Below are 21107 nucleotides of genomic sequence, written 5' to 3'. Positions count from 1 at the left end.
TGCGGAATTAAACCTTTTGTTTCAAATACATTGACTGCCTCTGCGGAAAAGGTTAATAAAAGTCAAATTTCTTTAGCAGACAAAAATAATCTCACCGTTCTGCAACGCGACTAATGCTTGACTGTCAGAAAGGTGGAAATAAAATAAAATCTGAAACCAATAACATATTTTAGCCTTCCATAATTATATGAATGTATTTTAATTCACTTGATAGCTCCCGGCCACAGATATCCATTTTGCTTTCATTTGACGTGTGAGGGGGAAAATCACTAAATGTACACACGGGTCACATGGAGACTTTAACTCTGACTGCTCTGCACATCAGCCTCAGACCTACGATATTTGCTATCTGGGTCAACACTACACAAAAAATCGAATTTTCAAGAATATGTTCACCTTGTAGTGAACATCTTTCTGAAAAGTCTGAAACATTAAAACATGTGTGTTCGGGGAAATATAAGACATGTAATTTGGTCTTAAGTGTGCCACGCCTCTTTATGCAGCATTCTATCACACGTCACTATTTCCCTCTGTGGAATTGAAACATGTATCTTTTGTGATGGATGCCATCAAACTATATTCCAGACAGTGGAAATTGAAATGTCCTGTGGTGCCTCTCCTGCTCCCAGTCATATTAATAGCGGATGGGATTATTTGTAATTGGGAGAACAAGAACTCTCCATAAAATTTGCTCTCTTTATTGCCTATTAGGCTAATAAAGTGCTGTTTTGTGACACATAAAATTAAATATAGAAGACATAAAACCAATAAACACAAAAAACAAGCAAGAAAGGCCACATTTCTTCAATCCTTAGCTCCTAGAATATTTTTATCTCTAATCCTGCTACAGCTTTACATGGCGTGCTTTACTTTCTGCGAACGAATCTATTACCTCATCAAAGTTCATCAAACGTGTTGCTACATGAAAAATAGAAATGTCGTTATCTAATACTAGAAAAGCTGTTAATACAAATAATACCCAAGACTGGTATGGTTTCTCGATCTGATTACGTCTACTTTGTCACTGTCTGCTAGATTAAACAAAATAGGCCTTTCTAATATTGCAGCAATTTTGGAACACACCAAATAAACGAGACTGTTTTGGCACAAATGGTCAGTTTTATAACACGGCAGAATATATTTCACTAAGCACCAATATGAAATGCCTATTAGGCCTACTACAAGCAAAAAGCTTTATGTCAGGAAATAGTTTCACATTTCATTCATATGCACCAGTTTCTCAAGCATGAGATCTAAAAGTAGTATTACGAAATTTTTATATAAATTTGGAATCGTCTTATTCTTCCATAATTTGAATGATGTCCCCATTTCTTCTCGTTCCTTGTTCTAACAAACAATCTTGTTATCACCAGTTCTGTAGCTATTCCTGCCATTGTCAAAATGTTGTTGTTGTTGTTGTTGTGGTCTTCAGTCCTGAGAGTGGTTTGATGCAGCTCTCCATGCTACTATATCCTGTGCAAGCTTCATTATCTCCCAGTAACTACTGCAACCTACATCCTTCAGAATCTGCTTAGTGTATTCATCTCTTGGTCTCCCTCTACGGTTTTTACCCTCCACGCTGCCCTCCAATACTAAATTGGTGATCCCTTGATACCTCAGAACATGTCCTACCAACCGATCCTTTCTTCTAGTCAAGTTGTGCCACAAATTTCTCTTCTGCCCAATCCTATTCAATACCTCCTCATTAGTTATGTGATCTACCCATCTAATCTTCAGCATTCTTCTGTAGCACCACATTTCAAAAGCTTCTATTCTCTTCTTGTCCAAACTATTTATCGTCCATGTTTCACTTCCATACATGGCTACACTCCAAACAAATACTTTCAGAAACAACTTCCTGACATTTAAATCTATACTTGATGTTAACAAATTTCTCTTCTTCAGAAACGCTTTCCTTGCCATTGCCAGTCTACATTTTATATCCTCTCCACTCCGACCATCATCAGTTATTTTGCTCCCCAAATAGCAAAACTCCTTTACTACTTTAAGTGTCTCATTTCCTAATGTGATTCCCTCAGCATCACCCGACTTAATTCGAGTACATTCCATTATCCTCGTTTTGCTTTTGTTGATGTTCATCTTATATCCTCCTTTCAAGACACTATCCATTCCGTTCAACTGCTCTTCCAAGTCCTTTGTTGTCTCTGACAGAATTACAATGTCATCGGCGAACCTCAAAGTTTTTATTTCTTCTCCATGGATTTTAATACCTACTCCAAATTTTTCTTTTGTTTCCTTCACTGCTTGCTCAATATACAGATTAAATAACATCAGGGAGAGACTACAACCCAGTCTCACTCCCCTCCCAACCACTGCTTCCCTTTCATGTCCCTCAACTGTTATAACTGCCATCTGGTTTCTGTACAAATTGTAAATAGCCTTTCGCTCCCTGTATTTTACCCCTGCCACCTTCAGAATTTGAAAAAGAGTATTCCAGTCAACATTGTCAAAAGCTTTATCTAAGTCTACATATGCTAGAAATGTAGGTTTGCCTGTCCTTAATCTAGCTTCTCAGATAAGTCGTAGGGTCAGTATTGCCTCACGTGTTCCAATAATTCTACAGAATCGAAACTGATCTTCCCCGAGGTCGGCTTCTACTAGTTTTTCCATTCGTATGTAAAGAATTCGCGTTAGTATTTTGCAGCCGTGACTTATTAAACTGATATTTCGGTAATTTTCACATCTGTCAACACCTGCTTTCTTTGGGATTGGAATTATTATATTCTTCTTGAAGTCTGAGGGTATTTCGCCTGTCTCATACATCTTGCTCACCAGATGGTAGAGTTTTGTCAGGACTGGCTCTTCCAAGGCTGTCAGTAGTTCTAATGGAATGTTGTCTACTCCCGGGGCCGTGTTTCGACTCAGGTCTTTCAGTGCTCTGTCAAACTCTTCATGCAGTATCGTATATCCCATTTCATCTTCATCTACATCCTCTTCCATTTCCATAATACTGTCCTCAAATACATCGCCCTTGTATAGACCCTCTATATACTCCTTCCACCTTTCTGCTTTCCCTTCTTTGGTTAGAACTGGGTTTCCATCTGAGCTCTTGATATTCATACGAGTGGTTCTCTTTCCTCCAAAGGTCTCTTTAATTTTCCTGTAGGCAGTATCTATCTTACCCCTAGTGAGATAAGCCTCTACATCCTTACATCTGTCCTCTAGCCAGCCCTGCTTAGCCATTTTGCACTTCCAGTCGATCTCATTTTTGAGACGTTTGTATTCCTTTTTGCCTGCTTCATTTACTGCAGTTTTATATTTTCTCCTTTCATCAATTAAATTCAATATTTCTTCTGTTACCCAAGGATTTCTACTAGCCCTCGTCTTTTTACCTACTTGATCCTCTGCTGCCTTCACTACTTCATCCCTCAATTGTTCCCTTATGCTCTCCCTGAAACTCTGTACAACCTCTGCTTTAGTCAGTTTATCCAGATCCCATCTCCTTAAATTCCCACCTTTTTGCAGTTTCTTCAGTTTTAATCTACAGTTCATAACCATTTCCCTTTTTAAATTTTTTACCCTACCTGCCCGATTAAGGGATCGGGCATTCCACGCTCCGATCCACTGAACGCCAGTTTTCTTTCTCCTGATAACGACGTCCTCTTGAGTAGTCCCCGCCCGGAGATCCGAATGGGGGACTATTTTACCTCCAGAATATTTTACCCAAGAGGACGCCATCATCATCAACCATACAGTAGAGATGCATGCCCTCGGGAAAAATTACGGCTGTAGTTTCCCCTTGCTTTCAGCCGTTCGCAGTACCAGCACAGCAAGGCCATTTTGGTTAGTGTTACAAGGCCAGTTCAGTCAATCATCCAGACTGTTGCCCCTGCAACTACTGAAAAGGCTGCTGCCCCTCTTCAGGAACCGCACGTTTGTCTGGCCTCTCAACAGATACCCCTCCATTGTGGTTGCACCTACAGTACGGCTATCTGTATCGCTGAGGCACGCAAGCCTCCCCACCGACGGCAAGGTCCATGGTTCATGAGGGGGATTGTCAAAATCTGTTCGCCAATTGACTTCACTAACCCTGCCAGAATCACAGGTTCAGTTATCCCATGATTATCCTCCGGTTAGGCGTCTCATATGTTTGCACTACACGTTTTCCATGTTACTTCCTGAACTTAAGTGACTGCTAGCCGGGGACTGTACAACTGGACCCTACTAGTGTAGCCATCTGGCCAAAGATTTTCTGTCAAAATTTCATTTTCTTGGATACACCGAGAAGATAATATGTAATCTTCCTCATCTGTTAGTTGTTTATTTCCATTCTGGTAGTCTGAATCTATGGATTTCGCTAGTAATTATAACAATGCTGATCATTCGCAAACCCAGTCAACCATATAATCGGACAGCGATTGGCATTTATCCGTTCAGCTTAATAGGCCTGTCCCCTTTTGTCTGCAGAAAGTTTCTTTCTAGATGCGATGAGGAATCTCCTGACAGAGACATCACATACACTACGCACGCATTCAAAAATCAACTTACGATTCATTCAGAAGTGAACTTAAAATTTTTTGAAAAATGTTCAAAAACCAACAGGGATGCATTTCAAAATCATATGAATAATAGATAGACCAACTTGCGCTGGATGCTACACACTTTGTGAAACAAGGTTTTCTTCCTAAAGAATATGAATTTGATGCCCCTTTTTCCCGGTAGCATCTAGTTGCTTGCTGCGACTGCTTGCACAGCCAACAGCCACATTCCCGTAGCCAGAAGCGGGAGAATCTACTACTCTCACGAGACTCAACTGCACATGCGCATGAGCCCGTCAGTACCTGCTAAAACAAATCTAATGTAAACAGTAGTGACTGCAAGTTCATCGGAGGCAATTTGTCTTCCTGAAGCCTTTGCCACATTTTGCTGTTGGCAGACGCTTGCATGAGCACTGTGTGTCTTTGTCGTCATATATGGCGCATTTCCTTTGCAATTTAAGTTATTTTCGTTTCTCTCCTTTATATTTTATTGTCGAAGTATTATTCTGCAGTAGCGGGATACAGTAATATCCACTGTTGGAGTATCGGTTCTTACCAGTCAAAATTAAAAAATTTAACAGAAAACTAAAACAATGAAAAATTCCCGGAATTCTAAAAAGTTCCCGAGTTTTTCCCGGATCTCCCGGTTGTCCCAGGTCGTATACACCCTGGATGAACAAGGAGAAAGGAAAACATTCACAGAATTAGATGCAAAAAAGGTACAGAAAGAAACAAATGGTGAACAAATCATGACCTGAATGAGATTTTCACTCTGCAGCGGAGTGTGCGCTGATACGAAACTTCCTGACAGATTAAAATCTGTGTGCCCGACCGAGACTCGAACTCGGGACCTTTGCCTTTCGCGGGCAAGTGCTCTACCATCTGAGCTACCGAAGCACGACTCACGCCCGGTACTAACAGCTTTACTTCTGCCAGTATCTCGTCTCCTACCTTCTAAACTTTACAGAAGCTCTCCTGCTCTCCGCGAAAGGCAAAGGTCCCGAGTTCAAGTCTCGGTCGGGCACACAGTTTTAATCTGCTAGGAAGTTTCAAATCATGACCTTCCTGCATGATAGTTCAAAACATAGCAAGAAGGAAAATATTCAAAAAGGGGGAGAAATTAAACAATTTAAGCAGGTGGTGGGTAACTTATTAACAGAATGGAGAGGTGAAATAAGTGGCACATCAAAACCATGAAGGAAGAAAGTTATCAACCTTGAATAAACAAACACAGTAAACTTAAACAAGCCTGGGATCAGTAAAATATGAGAAAGTCAGGTAAAACTGGAGGACACTGTCGAAGCGATAGCAATTTTTTCCTTACATCACGAAGTGAAAATAAAACAAAATAACAATGAAAAGGTAAAGAAGATAGGCCAGGTAGTAGAACAATGTGTGGATTTGGGGGTAAAGATGAAAATAAAACAGATGTGGTCCTTCACTAGGCAAGCCATAATACTTAGTAAAAGTGACTCACAAGTGGAGTTTATTAACTGCTGTAAATCAGCAAATTTCATCTCAAGGGAAAACTCCACCCACAAGCTTTGTTTAAAAATTTCCGTAGCCTGTAACAGGAAAAAAAAGTTTATGTAGTGAACCACACAGATGAAGAGCTTATAACTGCGGCACATGACTTGAAATAGAACATCTCCCACATGGGGAATTCAAGAGAATGTTTTTTGGTATACAGGGTGATTATAATTAAAGTTAAGCTTTCGAAATGCTGTAGAAATAATGCCACTGGTCAGAATGATGTGAAATTGCACTGCAATATTACTGGAGAAGGGGGAAAACATATGATAGACAGTGTGTATACGCGGACAAGGAAAAAAATTCCCAGATTTTTCCCATACTTCCCGGTTAAAAATACACTTCCTCACAGATCAAAACACACTTTTTCCGTGTTATTAAGTGACAGTATATTTTCACTCGGAACTGTCAAACTTATCAACACCTTGAATAGTTATGTTTTTATACACGGACGTAGAATTTCCTGGCACTTTAGAAAACGAAACTCAGGGAAGAAAATACGCCAGTCACAGCTCACGTCACGTGATCCCGCCAGCCGATGACAGTGGGTATTCAGACCACAGGACACATGATGTAGTCTGCTAATACTACACCACTGTTAAATAGCGCAGATACACGAACAGGAAAAGTTAATGTTTTAAATTAATATACATAGTGTTGCTACAAGAAAATCCAAGCTTTCACATATAATACTGGTCTCTAAGATTAATAAGCTGCAAGAGAAGCTAAGCTTTCACATATAATGTTGATATTTTTTGCACGTGTTAACACTCTAAGATATCTCACACAAATGTGCCAGTAAAATTTTTAGCCGATTCCAGTGACTTGTCCTCAAAGTTTTCCACAAATAAATTAGCTCCCGTAGAGGATAGAGAGCTTCCTGTACATCAATTTGCTCATAATAACGACACAAATGTCTGATCTGGGCTCGAAATACTTCTAAATGGCTCGTCATCAAACACACTGTGATTTAAGAAAATCATTGTACATTCTCACACATAGTTCAACTTGGGTAAAAGGAAATTTACTTTGAAAGAAACGCTTATCCAACCACCATTCGCAATATTTTCCCGTGACCTGTTAGAAATAGGTTCGTAGTCATCACAGAGTGCCAGGTAACAGGCGCTACCACACGTTGGCAGCTGCTATGACACAGGACGCCCGTATGTTCGTATGTGTAAAATATTAAAAGATCTTACATTATGTCACAAAAGAGAAGAGATATCAGAGGATACTCCAAGAGCATCGGAATTTTGAGAACCATACTAAAATGGCATATTTAAAGTGCACACTTAAAGAGCACATTTGCATGTCCAGATTCCCAATGAAGTAGGCCTTGAACTGACATTAAGCTTTTCAGAGTGGGTTTTGGGAAGTAAACTTTCTTGGAGTACCAGTACTGTACTAACTCAGTTTTGATTCTTTATTATGGCATAATGCCATAAGTGTTAGAAGATGAAAATGTGCACTTGAAATGCAGTGAGCAGTTGAAATTAGCCAATAGTATGAAACTAAATACTTTGTTTCAAACATGTTGACTGCCTCAGCGTAAAAGATTAATGAAAGCCAAATTTCTTTAACAAACCGACAAAAATAACTTCATTGCTCTACAGGGCGATTAATGCATAGCTGTCAGAAAAGTCCTACGAACTACATATATTGCCAAAGTGTTTCTTTAACTGGCAGATCCTGATTCCGGGGCAAACGTCTACTATGGAATTTTGCACTACCACATTTTTCACATTTTTGGGCAAAGAACTCTTTGTAACAGGAAATTTATTTTTACTGTTCTGATGCTTTGAATTCTTTTTCTATACGTTACACTTGTTCACTTACATTTATTTTCAGTTTTTGAGATTTCCACACCACCGACGTATCATTCCACTCACTCACTCACTCACTCTCTCTCTCTCTCTCTCTCTCTCTCTCTCTCTCTCTCTCTTTCTCTCTCTTTTCTTTTTTTTTTTTTTCCTATCACCTCAGCTACCTTGCAAAAACATTTTATTAATTAATAAATTTATTTATTTATCAAGAGTTTTAGGTCACATTTATCTCACTACAGCACTAATAATTCTGCTAGTCTCAATGTCGCAATGTAACACTTTAATAATTTTGTTCCCGTGAGCTAACAGTGAAAGCCAGTTTCATGTTTTCATCCCACAAACAGTCTAGGGATGAACAGTGAATATTGTTGGTAATAAATTTGAGGCGTATTTTGGCAAACTTTTCATGTAGCTAGAAGTTGCACTTCACACACAGAATTTTTTTACAACCTATTTCTAACAATTTTTACACGATGCACTGTTAAAAGTACGGCAAAACAGCATTATGACACTGCACTTTTTGACAGGTGCCATCTCGAAACATAGAAAGAGCGAGAGGGGGGAAGGTGGAAGTGACAATGAATTACTGAGCGATTTAGTGGAACAAATGACAAAGGATGACGGACAGGAGTTGGTGAAGAAGGGGCAGTTGAAGTGGGGGTACTGACCATACATAACTTTCCATATTTTTCTGTGTATCCAAGGACAACTGTGGTCAGACATATCAGTTACAACAGTAACAGGAATGAATTTCCCATAATTATTTAGTCACTTAAATACTCACCTGAAGCCACAAATGATTCATAATACCGTCAACAGTTATTCTCTGAATAGGGTCCACAGTTAACATCTTCTTTATCAAATCAATAGCCTCTGGAGACACACCTCTCCAGTACTGTATTGGGAAGGAGTAACTGCCTTTCCCAATTTGTTGTTTTAATGGGACTTTCTTGTTGTCAGGTGAGAAAGGTAAATAACCACTCAAGCTGAAAGAGAAACACATTTGTAATTTTTACAAGTCAAGCCAAAGATTGGAAAATGTCAAGCCAAAGAAACAGAGACAATCAGAGACAGTATTCAGGTGTGTGTGTGTGTGTGTGTGTGTGTGTGTGTGTGTGTGTGTGTGTGTTTGTTTTCTATTTCAGAAGAAGGTCTTTTGGCCGAAAGCTTGTGTGTTTCATAGTATCTTTGTTGTGCTTGTCTGCAACTCAACATCTCTGCCATAAGCTAAGTCAGATTCTTTTATTGATAGGCCATCAAAACCACCTTGATTGCTGCAATAAATGCATTTTCCCTAATTACAGAATGGAATACCAATGACTTTTCCCATTACATATATTACTATACCCAATAAAAATGCATTATGAACAGCAATAACAAACTATTAGTTCTGTAGTAATTTTACAAACAAATATGCTTTGTCCAAAAGCTAAATATGTAACAGCGTTTTCATTGTGCCTTTCAACTGTCACTGTATATAAAACCTCTTGGCGCTCATTGAGTCCCCTCCACAAAACAATTTGGCCACACACCCTATGTCACTTCAAATGCTTTATGTTGTGATCTTCTATAGGCCAGGTTTTGGCCGTCATTAGCCATCTTCAGATCGACTCAACTTCGTTACAACATAATGCATCTACTTTGTTACTATGTATGGTTGTCTCAACATTAAAATGGCTGTGTCTATATTCAAGTCAACCTGCCTGGATGTTCATACCTAGAGCTTTAATATTGAGGCAGCCATGCACAGCGACACTGTTGACGCGTTACACTGCCACTGAGCTCAAGGATCAGAAAATATTGGCTGTGACTGAAAGAATTAATTATAAATTTCCAACAGCTGCTGCATCTCTCTATAGACATTATGTCTGCTTACTTTTTTAAAAAAACAATGCAAAATCCAGGATGGAATGTAACAATACGAGAGAAGGAAAGTTGCTACTCACCATATAGATGCTGAGCCACGATAGGCACAATAAAAAGATTCACACAATCATAGCTTTCGGCCATTAAGGCCTTTGTCAGCAGTAGACACACATACACACACATACTCACGCAAGCGCAACTTGCACACACATCTGTAGTCTCAGAGTTTCAGCTTTCTGAGACTGCAGATGTGTGTGCAAGTTGCGCTTGTGTGAATGTGTGTGTGTATTTGTGTCTACTGCTGACAAAGGCCTTAATGGCCAAAAGCTATGATTGTGTGAATCTTTTTATTGTGCCTATCGCGGCTCAGCATCTCCGCTATATGGTGAGTAGCAACTTTCCTTCTCTCGTATTGTTACTTTTTTAAATGTAGTTTTCCACATTTCATGCACACCGTGATTGCTAAACGTTGCTCCATTTCTAAAAATTAAACTCAAAGACATAGTCAACAATAAGAAACATCCATAACTTACCACAGCAGATTGCTAGAGAAAAAGAGATGTCACTTGGCAAGACATTTAATCTATAATCGAGTCGCTGTAAGAAGATCCCCGACAGTTGGAGTGAGCTGAGCACAGCAGCTTCATACACTTACTGTAATGAACCACGTTACGCAATTTTGTAAACCTCTCAATGGCAATGCCTCAGTGTTGCCGGAGTTGTGTAGATGGCTGTTGTTTTTTGCTTGCAGCTGTTTGTCGTTTGTAGCTGAAAGTTGACAGTAGTGCTACTGGTTGTCCAGGATCAATTTACCTCTGAGTGCTTGTAGGCACTATAGTCTAGTCAGTGTATTTCCAACTGGGAGTGGGGAGGGGGAGGATGGGAAGGAATCAGGAATTTTCCAGACTGTGTACTTCCAAGTAAGTTAAAAACGATACCAGGTATAAGACGACTTCCAAGACACGATCCATCATAATTTCTGTGGTACAACATGACTAATTTTGCAAATCATCCTTTAATGATTTGAGATAATGGAAGCATTGTTTTGTCTTGGTTGTGGCTCACCATTGTACGCAAAAACGAAGAGTTATTTCAGCAATATAATATACAGGACGAGTCAGCAAACACCCGAAGTACACCTAGGATGAATAAATATATCGATCCACAGTTTTCACCAAGTGATAGGAGGCAACATGATCAATTTCTTGACGTTTCAAAGTAATTTTTAACAATTATGATCACCAAATTACAACACTGTCTTGTTTTTCCAATCAACAATTTTTTTGGCATTTGAAAGAAGCTTCAAAGAGAACTTCAATGACATACATGTTAACATGTATGGGACTTTATCAAATAGTATCAAATTAAAAGCACCAAAAACACTAACCCACTGCCATGAGAAGAGGTTCCACAAACATCTGCCCTATTATACCAAATGTAAGAAAACACACAACTCTGGTACAAAAATGGCTCTGAGCACTATGGGACTCAACTGCTGTGGTTATCAGTCCCCTAGAACTTAGAACTACTTAAACCTAACTAACCTAAGGACATCACACACATCCATGCCCGAGGCAGGATTCGAACCTGCGACCGTAGCAGTCGCACGGTTCCGGACTGCGCACCTAGAACCGCGAGACCACCGCGGCCAGCAACTCTGGTACAGACCTCATGTTTATATGTTCTTAAAAGCCCATCAGTCGTAAAGCTACTGAGGCATTTACAATAGATATGACTCTCAAAAATATGAATACGGTTTCTGGCAAATGTTGTCAACTATTAGAGCAGCGGTGTGGTTGTAGGCTGAAGAGTAGCCATCTCGCCAAGATTTCACACTTTGCCTTTGCAAATATTAAAAAAAGTTCTAGAAGCTTGAAGTCTGGAAAATAAAATACACCAAGGAAAAGGAGAACTGAGGAAAGAACTGAACCTAACATAGTAACAGCAGTAACGCACAAAGCAAATGTCACCAACAGGCATCTTGGAAGTACGAGATGGATCAAACAAAAGAGTGGACTGCAAACACTACATTCCATCACATTTCATCCTCTTCACATTTCTCTGCACCGACAGCTTCATGCCAGTGACTTTCAAAATTGGTTACAATTCTCTGCCTTATCTATGAAAAGCGCAAATTTATGTTGTTCTCTGACTTATCTACGAAAAGTGTAAGTTGATATGGTTCTGAGTGACCTACGAAAAGCACAAATTGATTTGGCATATCTACACCCAATTTTGTTTAAGAAAGAAGAATAGTTAACATATCATGGGTACGTCAACCTTAGCAATATGCACTAACTGTCACTTCAAAATCCACAATAATTCAAAAATGGGATAAAAACAACACTTTTTGTCTATCGACATCTGGTGTATGTTTTCCTACACCTGCATCATTGGTTTCTCTTACTGGTAGGAATCTAACCTAATTATCTCAAGTTCATATGATATGCAGCAGTTCTTTGAAGACAGGATACAACACAATCAGTGTGGTACCAACACGATGTACATCCTTCCCATTCCACACATGTAGGTACAGACACTCCTAAGAGAATATTTGTAGGGCAGTGGGACAATCATTCATGCAACTCAAAATGCCCTGCACACTCTCCAAATTTAATGCCTGTATACTTTTATCTGTGGCAAAAATTAAACCAAAGGAAACATGAATGGCTCCCAAAGGCATAAAATGCTTTATGATTCCACCCTGCCACTAACTCCAAATGATACTCAATGTGCAATATTGCTTCTCCAGAATCGTTTTATACAGTGTTGCAAGGCTAAAGGTGAACATTTAATATAACGGTCATTGTAGCAAATATAAGTCATACCTGGTATAATGGGGCAGACCTTTGTGGAACCACCTCTTCTAACAGCAGCGCAGAGGTTTTTGATGCAGTTAACTTGATACTATTTGGTCAAGTTTCATACATGTTATGTGGTACAAGTTCTCTTAGAAGTTTCTTTGAAGTGCCACACAAAGAAGTATACAGTTAAAAAAAAAGATTCGACGTCATAATTGGCAGTTCTAAACTATAAAAATTTCTTGCGAACACAGGTAATTTTGCCATACTGCCTACTATACTTGGTGAGAACTGTGCCTAGATATATATATTCATTCTGGATATATTTGGGGTTACCTGTCTGAGCTGCCTCACCCTGCATACTGTCAAAGGTGTCAACCTAGGCCTCCACAAAAAGTGCACAGGAACAACCTTTATGTTAATTTTAAAATATCGTTCTTTGTTAGGATGAATAGCAAAAACATTTTCTTTTTCTTTTTCTCTTTTTGTTCTTCGTAACAAATGTGAAAAGTAACATGCTAACAAGGTGAGCTGTGCAAGATATAACAACCAATTTCCCTCACGAACATGTCTTGTTGCAACTGATAACACACAAAGGTTAAACAATTTTGTCACTGTCAATACACATTAAAACTTTTAGCAACAGAGATGCAGGATCAGGGTGTATATGCGGACAGCAGGGGTGGGGGTGGGGGGGTGGGGGGGTGGGGGGAGAGGGGTGGGGGGCATTTTTCCCGGGTAAAAACACACTTTTTCTGTGGTGACACTATATTTTCCCTCGGAATTGTAAAACCTATCAATCCTTCGAATGGTGATGGTTTTATACACGGGCGTAGAATTTCACGACACTTTATAAAACTAAACTCACAGCAAAAAACCTGTTTTGGAAAGATCTTCGATGAGCAGCAACATGTACGCTGCATATTTTTGTTACAAAAGTACAAATTCGAATTCCACCAAACACCACTTATAACCTTCTGAAGCATTGAAATCGAGATCGTGATGCGCTTTTGTAAGCCAGCCAAAAGCTCATGTCACATGATCTCGCCAGCCAATGACAGCGGATATTCAGGGCATCAGGGCATAGGACATGTGATGTAGTCAACCAATAGCAACATCACTGTTAAGTAGTGTGAACACACAAACAGGAAAAGTTAACGGCTTAATATACACAGTGTTGCTGCAAGATGATATTGGTCTCTACGGTTAATATGCTGCAAGAGAAGCTAAGCTTTCACATATAATGTTGATCTTTTCATTTAAGATCTATCACACAAATGTGCCAGTATAGTTTTTAGTAATGACATAAATGTCTGATCTTCTGGGCTCGAAATTCTTGTAAATGGCTCATCAAAAAGTCGATTTTTAAATGAGAGCCAAACGCTCTGTGATTTAAGAAATTCATTATATATTCTTGCGCATGGTTCAACTTACGTCAAAGGATGTTTACTTTGAAAGCAACGCTTTTCAAACCACCATTTGCAGTATTTTCCCATGACCTGTTAGAAACAGCTATGTTTCAGCTCCAGATAACAGATGCCACAGCGCTTGTGCAACTACGATGACATGAGAGGCCCGTATGTCCAGATTAAAAGATCTTACGTTACATCATAAAAGAAACAAGACACCAGAGGATATTCCAAGATCGTCGGGAATCCATCCAGATTCCCAATGAAATGGGACTGAAACTGATATTAAGCTTTTCAGTGTGGTTTTCGGGATATAAATTTTCTTGGAGTACCAGTACTGTATTATCTCATGTTTGGTTCTTTCTTATGGCATAATGCCATGTGTGCTAGAAGATGAAAACGTGCACTTGAAATGCAGCGAACAGTTGAAGCTAGCCAATATTGTGGAATTAAACACTTTGTTTCAAATACATTGACTGCCTCAGCGGAAAAGATTAATAAAAGCCAAACTTCTTTAGCAAACTGTACAAAAAAAAAAAAAAAACTACACTGTTCTGCAAGGCGATTAATGCTTGACTGTCAGAAGGATAGAAATAAAATAAAATCTGAAACTTCCATAATTATGTGAATGTATTTTTATTCACTTGATAGATCCAAGCCACAGAAATCCATTTTGTTTTCATTTGAAGTGAGAGCAATAAATGAAGAGGAAACAACAAAATCACGAAACGTAAACAAGGGTCACGTGGAGACTCCCCACTAAAACTCACGACTGCTCTGTGCATCAGGTCCAGATCTACGATATTTCCGAACCGGGCAATACTAGATAGTGACAACCCCCCTTTCCTCGAGTGTTTGAGGTAGGGGGCCAAAAATTTTAAAAATTGACTTTTCCAAAATGTTCATCTTGTTGCGCACATCTTTCTAAAAAGTCTGAAACACAAAACGTATGTGTTCCAGGGAATGTAAGACATGTTATTTGTGCAGTGCCACACCTTTTCACAAAGCATACTTCTATCGCATGTCACTGTATTTCGCTCTGTGGAATTGAAACAGGTACATTTTGTAATGGATGCCATCAAATTATATTCAGAATAAAATGTCCTGTGGTGCCTCTCCTGAACCTAGTTGGCTGATTTGACATCCTACCCCTCTTTGAAAAACCTCACAATTAATACTGGATGGGATTATTTGCAACCGGGAGAAAGAGAGTACTTCAAAAAAATTGCACTCTTTATTGCCTGTTAGCTAATAACTTGCTGTTTTGTGTAACATAAAATCAAATAGAGGAACATAAAACAAGCAAAGACAAGAGACAGCCAGGACAGTATACATTTCTTCAGTCCTTAGCTCTTAGTATTCTCTCTCTCTCTCTCTCTCTCTCTCTCTCTCTCTCTCTCTCTCTCTCTCTCTCTCTAATCTTGCTACAACTTTACATGGAGTGCTTTCCTTTGTGAGGAAGAGCCTATTACCTCATCAAAGTTCATCAAACGTCTTGCTACATGAAAAATCGAAAGTTGCCGTCTAATACTGCAGAAGCTACTAATGCAAATAGTGCCCAAAAATGGTGTGGTTTCTCGAGCTAATTATGTCTATTTTGTCACTGTCTGCTATGTAAAAAACAAAATACTCCTAAAAACCAAAGATGATGTGACTTACCAAATGAAAGTGCTGGCAGGTCAACAGACACACAAACAAACACAAACATACACACAAAATTCAAGCTTTCGGGAGCGGAGGGACTTGCCTAAGGGGGAAAAAAAGGAAAAAAGGTCTGCTTGTGTCTGTATATGTGTGGATGGATATGTGTGTGTGTGCGCGCGAGTGTATACCCATCCTTTTTCCCCCTAAGGTAAGTCTTTCCGCTCCCGGGATTGGAATGACTCCTTATCCTCTCCCTTAAAACCCAAATCCTTTCGTCTTTCCCTCTCCGTCCCTCTTTCCTGATGAGGCAACAGTTTGTTGCGAAAGCTTGAATTTTGTGTGTATGTTTGTGTTTGTTTGTGTGTCTGTCGACCTGCCAGCACTTTCATTTGGTAAGTCACATCATCTTTGGTTTTTAGATATATTTTTCCTACGTGGAATGTTTCCCTCTATTATAAACAAAATACTCCTTCGCACACCAAATAAACGAGACTGTTTTGGCACAAATGATCATTTTTATAACACGACGGAATATAATTCACAAAGTACCAATATGAAATGTCTATTAGGGCTACTACAAGCAAAAATCTTTATGTTAGGAAATAGTTTCACATTTCATTCATACACTCCAGTTTCTCAAGCAAGAGATTGAAAAGTAGTAGTATGAAATTTTCATGTAAATTTGGAATCATCATATTCTTTGATAATTTGCATGATGTCCCCGTTCTTCTCCTTCCTCGTTCTAATAATCAATCTTGTCATCACTAATTCTGCTAATATTCCTGCCATTGTCAAACTTATTCTCTGATTAACATCACTAACCCTTCCAGAATCACCGGTTTCGTTATCCTGCGATTATTCTCCGGTTAGGCGTTGTTACATGTTCGTACAACGTGTTTTCCATGCTACATCCAGAATAGAACTTACACGGCTGCTAGCCAGGGACAGTATGGGGATGTCCACCCCTGGTAGCTGTGTGGCCTGGACAACGGAATCTCTCACCTAATGGCCCGGGTTCGATTCCTAGCTGAGTCAGAGATTTTCTCCGCTAAGGGACTGGGTGTTGTGTTGTCCTTATCATTGTCACTTCATCCCCATCGACACGCAAGTCACCGAAGTAGCGTCAACCTGAAAGACTTGCACCAGGCGAATGGTCTACCCGACAAGAGGCCGTAGCCACACGGAATTTCCATAGTATGGGGATATGGCGAAAAATGTTTGTCAAAATTTCATTTTCTTGGATATACTGAGAATCTTTCTTACCAGTTATTCTTGTTAGTCGTTTATTTCCACTCTGGTAGTCTGAATCTATGGATTTTGCTAGTAATTATAACAATGTTGATCTTTCACAAACCCAATCCAACCACATAAACAGACAGCGATTGGCATTCATCAGTTCAGCTTTACACCACTGAGCTCATATAGCCCATTTTGTCTGCAGGAAAGTTTATTTCTAGATGTGAGGAGGATTCCCCTGACAGAGACATCACGAACACTATGCACGCATTCACGAATCAACTTACGATTCATTCAGAAATCAATTTAGAATGTGTTCAAAAATGTTCAAAAGCCAACAGGAATGCATTTAAAAATCGTATGAATAATCGAGACCGATGTGCGCTGGATGCTACATGCTTTGTGAAACAAACTTTTTTTTTCCCATCAAGAATATGAATTTGGCGCCCAGCTCTCCTCTCCTACATCCGGGGCTGCTGGGCTGCTGCACATGTGTGAATCTGGCAGCTTGGGCGTGCCAGTAAATTTTTTCCTAGGTAACATCTAGCTGCTTGCTGTGACTGCTTACACAGCGAACAGCCACATTTCTGTACCAAAAGTGGGAGAAGGTACTACTCATGTGCGACTCAACTGCGCACGAGCCCGCTTGTAACTGCTAAAACGAATCTAATGTGAACAGTTGTGATGTCACGCTCATTGGAGGCAATTTGTTGTTATGAAACATTGCAAAGTTTTCCTAAAGCCTTTGACACATTTTGCTGTTGGCAGACGCGTATATGAGCATTGTATTTTGTTGTTGTATCTGGAGCATTTCCTTTACGACTTAAGTTTTATTTTCTTTTCTTTTTTTGTTGCTGCAGTATTATTCTGCAGTAGCAGGATACAGTAATATACATTGTTAAAGTATTGGTTTTTACCAGTCAAAATTACAAAAATTTAACTGAAAACAAAAGCAATGAAAAAGTCCCAGAATTCTAAAAAAAGTTCCTGGGTTTTTCCTGTTTCCTTCCAGATGAAAAAATTCCTGGGTTTTTCCTGGATCTCCCTGTTGTCCCAGGTCGTATACACCCTGAGAACAGAAATACAATTTTCTGAATGGAATATTATACTTGTCAATGGCATTAATAAGCTTTTGAAAAAATAATTACACTCATATATTGTCACAGTCTTCAGTCCAAAGACTGGTTTGATGCAGCTCTCCATGCTACTCCATTCCGTGCGAGCCCCGTCACTCTGAATAAGCACTGCTACCTACATATATTTGAACCGCTTACTGTATTCATCTCTTGGTCTCCTCCTACAATTTTTACCCTCCACACTTCTCTATAATATTAAACTGATGATTCCTTCTTATATTTGTCAAGTAGTGCCACACATTTCTTCCCTCACCACCTCAGTTACATGATGTACCTTCAAATCTTCAGCATCTTTTTGTAGCACCGCATTTCACAATCTTCCTTCTCTACATGTCTGAACTGTTTATTACCAACATTTCACTTCCATACAAGACTACTCTAGACAAGTAACTTCTGTAGAAACTACCTAATACTGAAGTCTGTATTCGATGTTAACAAAATACCATTCTTAAAGAAACATTCTTTGCCTTAACCAGTCTACGTGTGATATGCTCTTTACTTCAGCCATAATCAGTTATTTTGGTGTCCAAATAGCAAATTTCAGTGTGTGATACAACTGAAAAATTTTTTCTGCAGCCGGTAAGCCCTAACACGGTCAGGCGCGAATCCATTCGGCAGCCGCAAGACATGATAATATAACGGTGCAAATGATCAATTTTCTTGTCGACCCATTACTACCCAAAATAACTGACATCTTTAACCACTCTCTGACGTCCAGCATTTTTCCTACAGTGTGGAAGAAGGGGCTCATAAAACCATTACCAAAGAAGAAATCTGCCAAACAACCCTCTGATTACAGGCCCATTTGCATTCTACTAGCACTGTCCAAGGCATTAGAATACATAGTCCACTAACAGGTTACCAATTATTTAACACTGAATAACCTCTTAGATGAATACCAGTCCGGTTTCCGGCAAAATCACAGCACAATGACTGCTCTTATAAAAAAGACTCACGAATTTAAACATGCCATGGACAAACAACAGGCTACTTTTATGTGCTTCCTGGACTTCAGCAAAGCTTTCGACACTGCTGACTTGACATTCTGCTTACTAAAATGACTCGTCAAAATTTTCCTTCAAGCGCTGTACAATGGTTCCACTCATACCTTACATCCCGCCAGCAGTGTGTAATGGTAGGTACTAAAAGGTCGCAGTGAAAGGATGTTGTACCAGGGGTTCCACAAGGATCAGTTGTAACAGTTGTGTTACTAAATGTGACACTTCTGTCACTAAATGTAACTGGGTTTTCTCTTTTGATACAAGTCAATTGTCAGGATGAGCATTCTAAAGCATTCTGTCAGGGTGAAAATATTAAATAAATTAACTTTTCTCTCTTAACAACATGTGGGCAGGGTGGGTTCTTCCTTGGCTCCGGTATGAGGTCGAATGAAACATCATTTTTACATAAGATAACTTTTATTGAAGATTTGTACAACTGTATCTTACGGAACGTTCTGGTTCGGAGAGCGGCAGCTGTGTCGTTTGTGAAGTCTTCTGCTGCGGCAGCGGCGGCGGCGGCGGCGGCGTCTGATTACGCGTAGCGGTGTGTATCTCGTGTCGCCGTCTCGCCCAGTTGACTGGAGACGCGCAGCGCGAGGTGGCCCGTTTAATTATTGCGAGCAAAATCGTGCATCGGATGATACCTTGGGTGTGGCGTCCCAGTGTTTCTCTTCTCTAAGCGGCCGCGTGTGTTCTGCGTCGACCAGCAGAGTGGCGCGGCGGGGCAAGGCCAGTGTCCCAGACTCGAACCACAGACTCCCGCTTGCCAGTGTTCGGCTGTCAGGTCACAGGTGACTGCTGAGGTGAGGCAGTCTCCTTCCCGTCCTCACGAGTCACCCGGGTACGTAAAAATCAGACTTCAAATACCTTTTAACTTCTGTCTTCTGGCGCCGCGGCTGCTGCTTGCTATTCCATTACAGCGGCGGACTTTGTGCGTCTATGCATGATGTAGACTCTTCTTGCATGACGGTCTTCAGCACCGAAACTGACAGAAAACTAATGCTATTCTTCTTTTCTTCCTTCGTCTCTCGTCTTCGTCTCCGTCCCCGTCTCCGTCTCCGTCTTCATCTGTCTGGCCCACTGCGTCTCGCGTATTTATTCACTTCAGTTTACTGGAGGTGAATGACTTCACGGTCATTGCCTCTTCTGTCACGTTGAGAAGCTCCTCGAAGAATCTTCTTAACGTCGGTCATTGGCTCTTGGAATGTAGGCGAGGGCTTTTGATCCCATGTGACGACTGAGAAACACGTGAGCCGAGTATTGCCTCTTCTGTCACGTTGAATAGCTTCTCGAAGAATCTTCTTTACGTCGGTCATTGGCTCTTGGGATGTAGGCGAGGGCCGTTGCTCACATACGACAACTGAGAAACACGTGAGCCGCTCGGGCGATGCCCTGACGGCTGAATCGACAGCGCCCGCTTATGTGGAACTTGCTGACTTCACGGTCATTGTCTCTTCTGCTCTGCTGTTGTGCCCGCTGTGTGCCAGTATGTAACTCTCTAAACTAAACCAAGTTTTTCATTTATATTCTAATTTCTAGTTCACTTTGATTTCACTAATTTATTTACTTAAGTACCACTCAACACAGTATTGGGCCTATTACTTTTCTCATTATATGTTAATGATGTGTCAACTATTCTCTCCCACTGTAGATACCACCTATACGCTGATGACCTTCAGTTGTATCACAGTGCAAGTCCAACAAACCTGCACACAGCCATCGATAATGTAAATGCTGACTTACTTTCTTTATCACAATGTTCGCAGAACTTAAGTCTGAAACTAAACCCTTCCAAAACGCAAGCAATCTTAATTGAGCATAAAAGACTTATTACAAAACAGCACAGAGAATCTCTTCCATGCGTAATTTTAAATGGCACAGAAATAACCATTTCTCCTTCTGCAAAGAACTTAGGGATAATCCTGGACCTAGACTGGACTGAACACACTACTGCAGTCTGCAAGAAAGTTTCTGCATCCCTTCATTGTCTACGGACATATAAAAAAGTATTTCCATTCGAGCTTAAGAAGCAGCTCGTAGAATCTCTAACACTTCCTATTCTCAACTATGGCGATGCTATTCTTCAAGGACTTTTGTATGAAAACTCTCGCAGGCTCGAACTGGCAATGAATGCTTGCATCCGATATATTTGTGACATTCGT

The 21107-nt window shown here is 40.0% G+C and overlaps 1 protein-coding gene across 2 annotated transcripts in view; it reads right to left on the bottom strand.

The window, feature by feature from the left end:
* LOC126202977 (ovarian-specific serine/threonine-protein kinase Lok-like) overlaps positions 1-21107 on the bottom strand; it is a 202340-nt gene that overhangs the window by 34173 nt on the left and 147060 nt on the right. Inside the window, exon 7 of one of the 2 annotated variants that reach the window (XM_049937132.1) lies at positions 8637-8838. In XM_049937132.1, the coding sequence (XP_049793089.1) occupies positions 8637-8838 (202 nt within the window). Of the gene's footprint in view, positions 1-8636; positions 8839-17726; positions 17878-21107 lie in introns of those variants that run through there. The other variant, XM_049937143.1, reaches the window with a different exon arrangement.

Source organism: Schistocerca nitens, chromosome 1 (genome assembly GCF_023898315.1).
Source record: "Schistocerca nitens isolate TAMUIC-IGC-003100 chromosome 1, iqSchNite1.1, whole genome shotgun sequence".
NCBI classification, from domain to species: Eukaryota; Metazoa; Arthropoda; class Insecta; order Orthoptera; family Acrididae; genus Schistocerca; species Schistocerca nitens.
The sequence above is the reverse complement of the archived record's forward strand: the minus strand, read 5'-3'. Positions and strand labels throughout refer to the sequence as shown.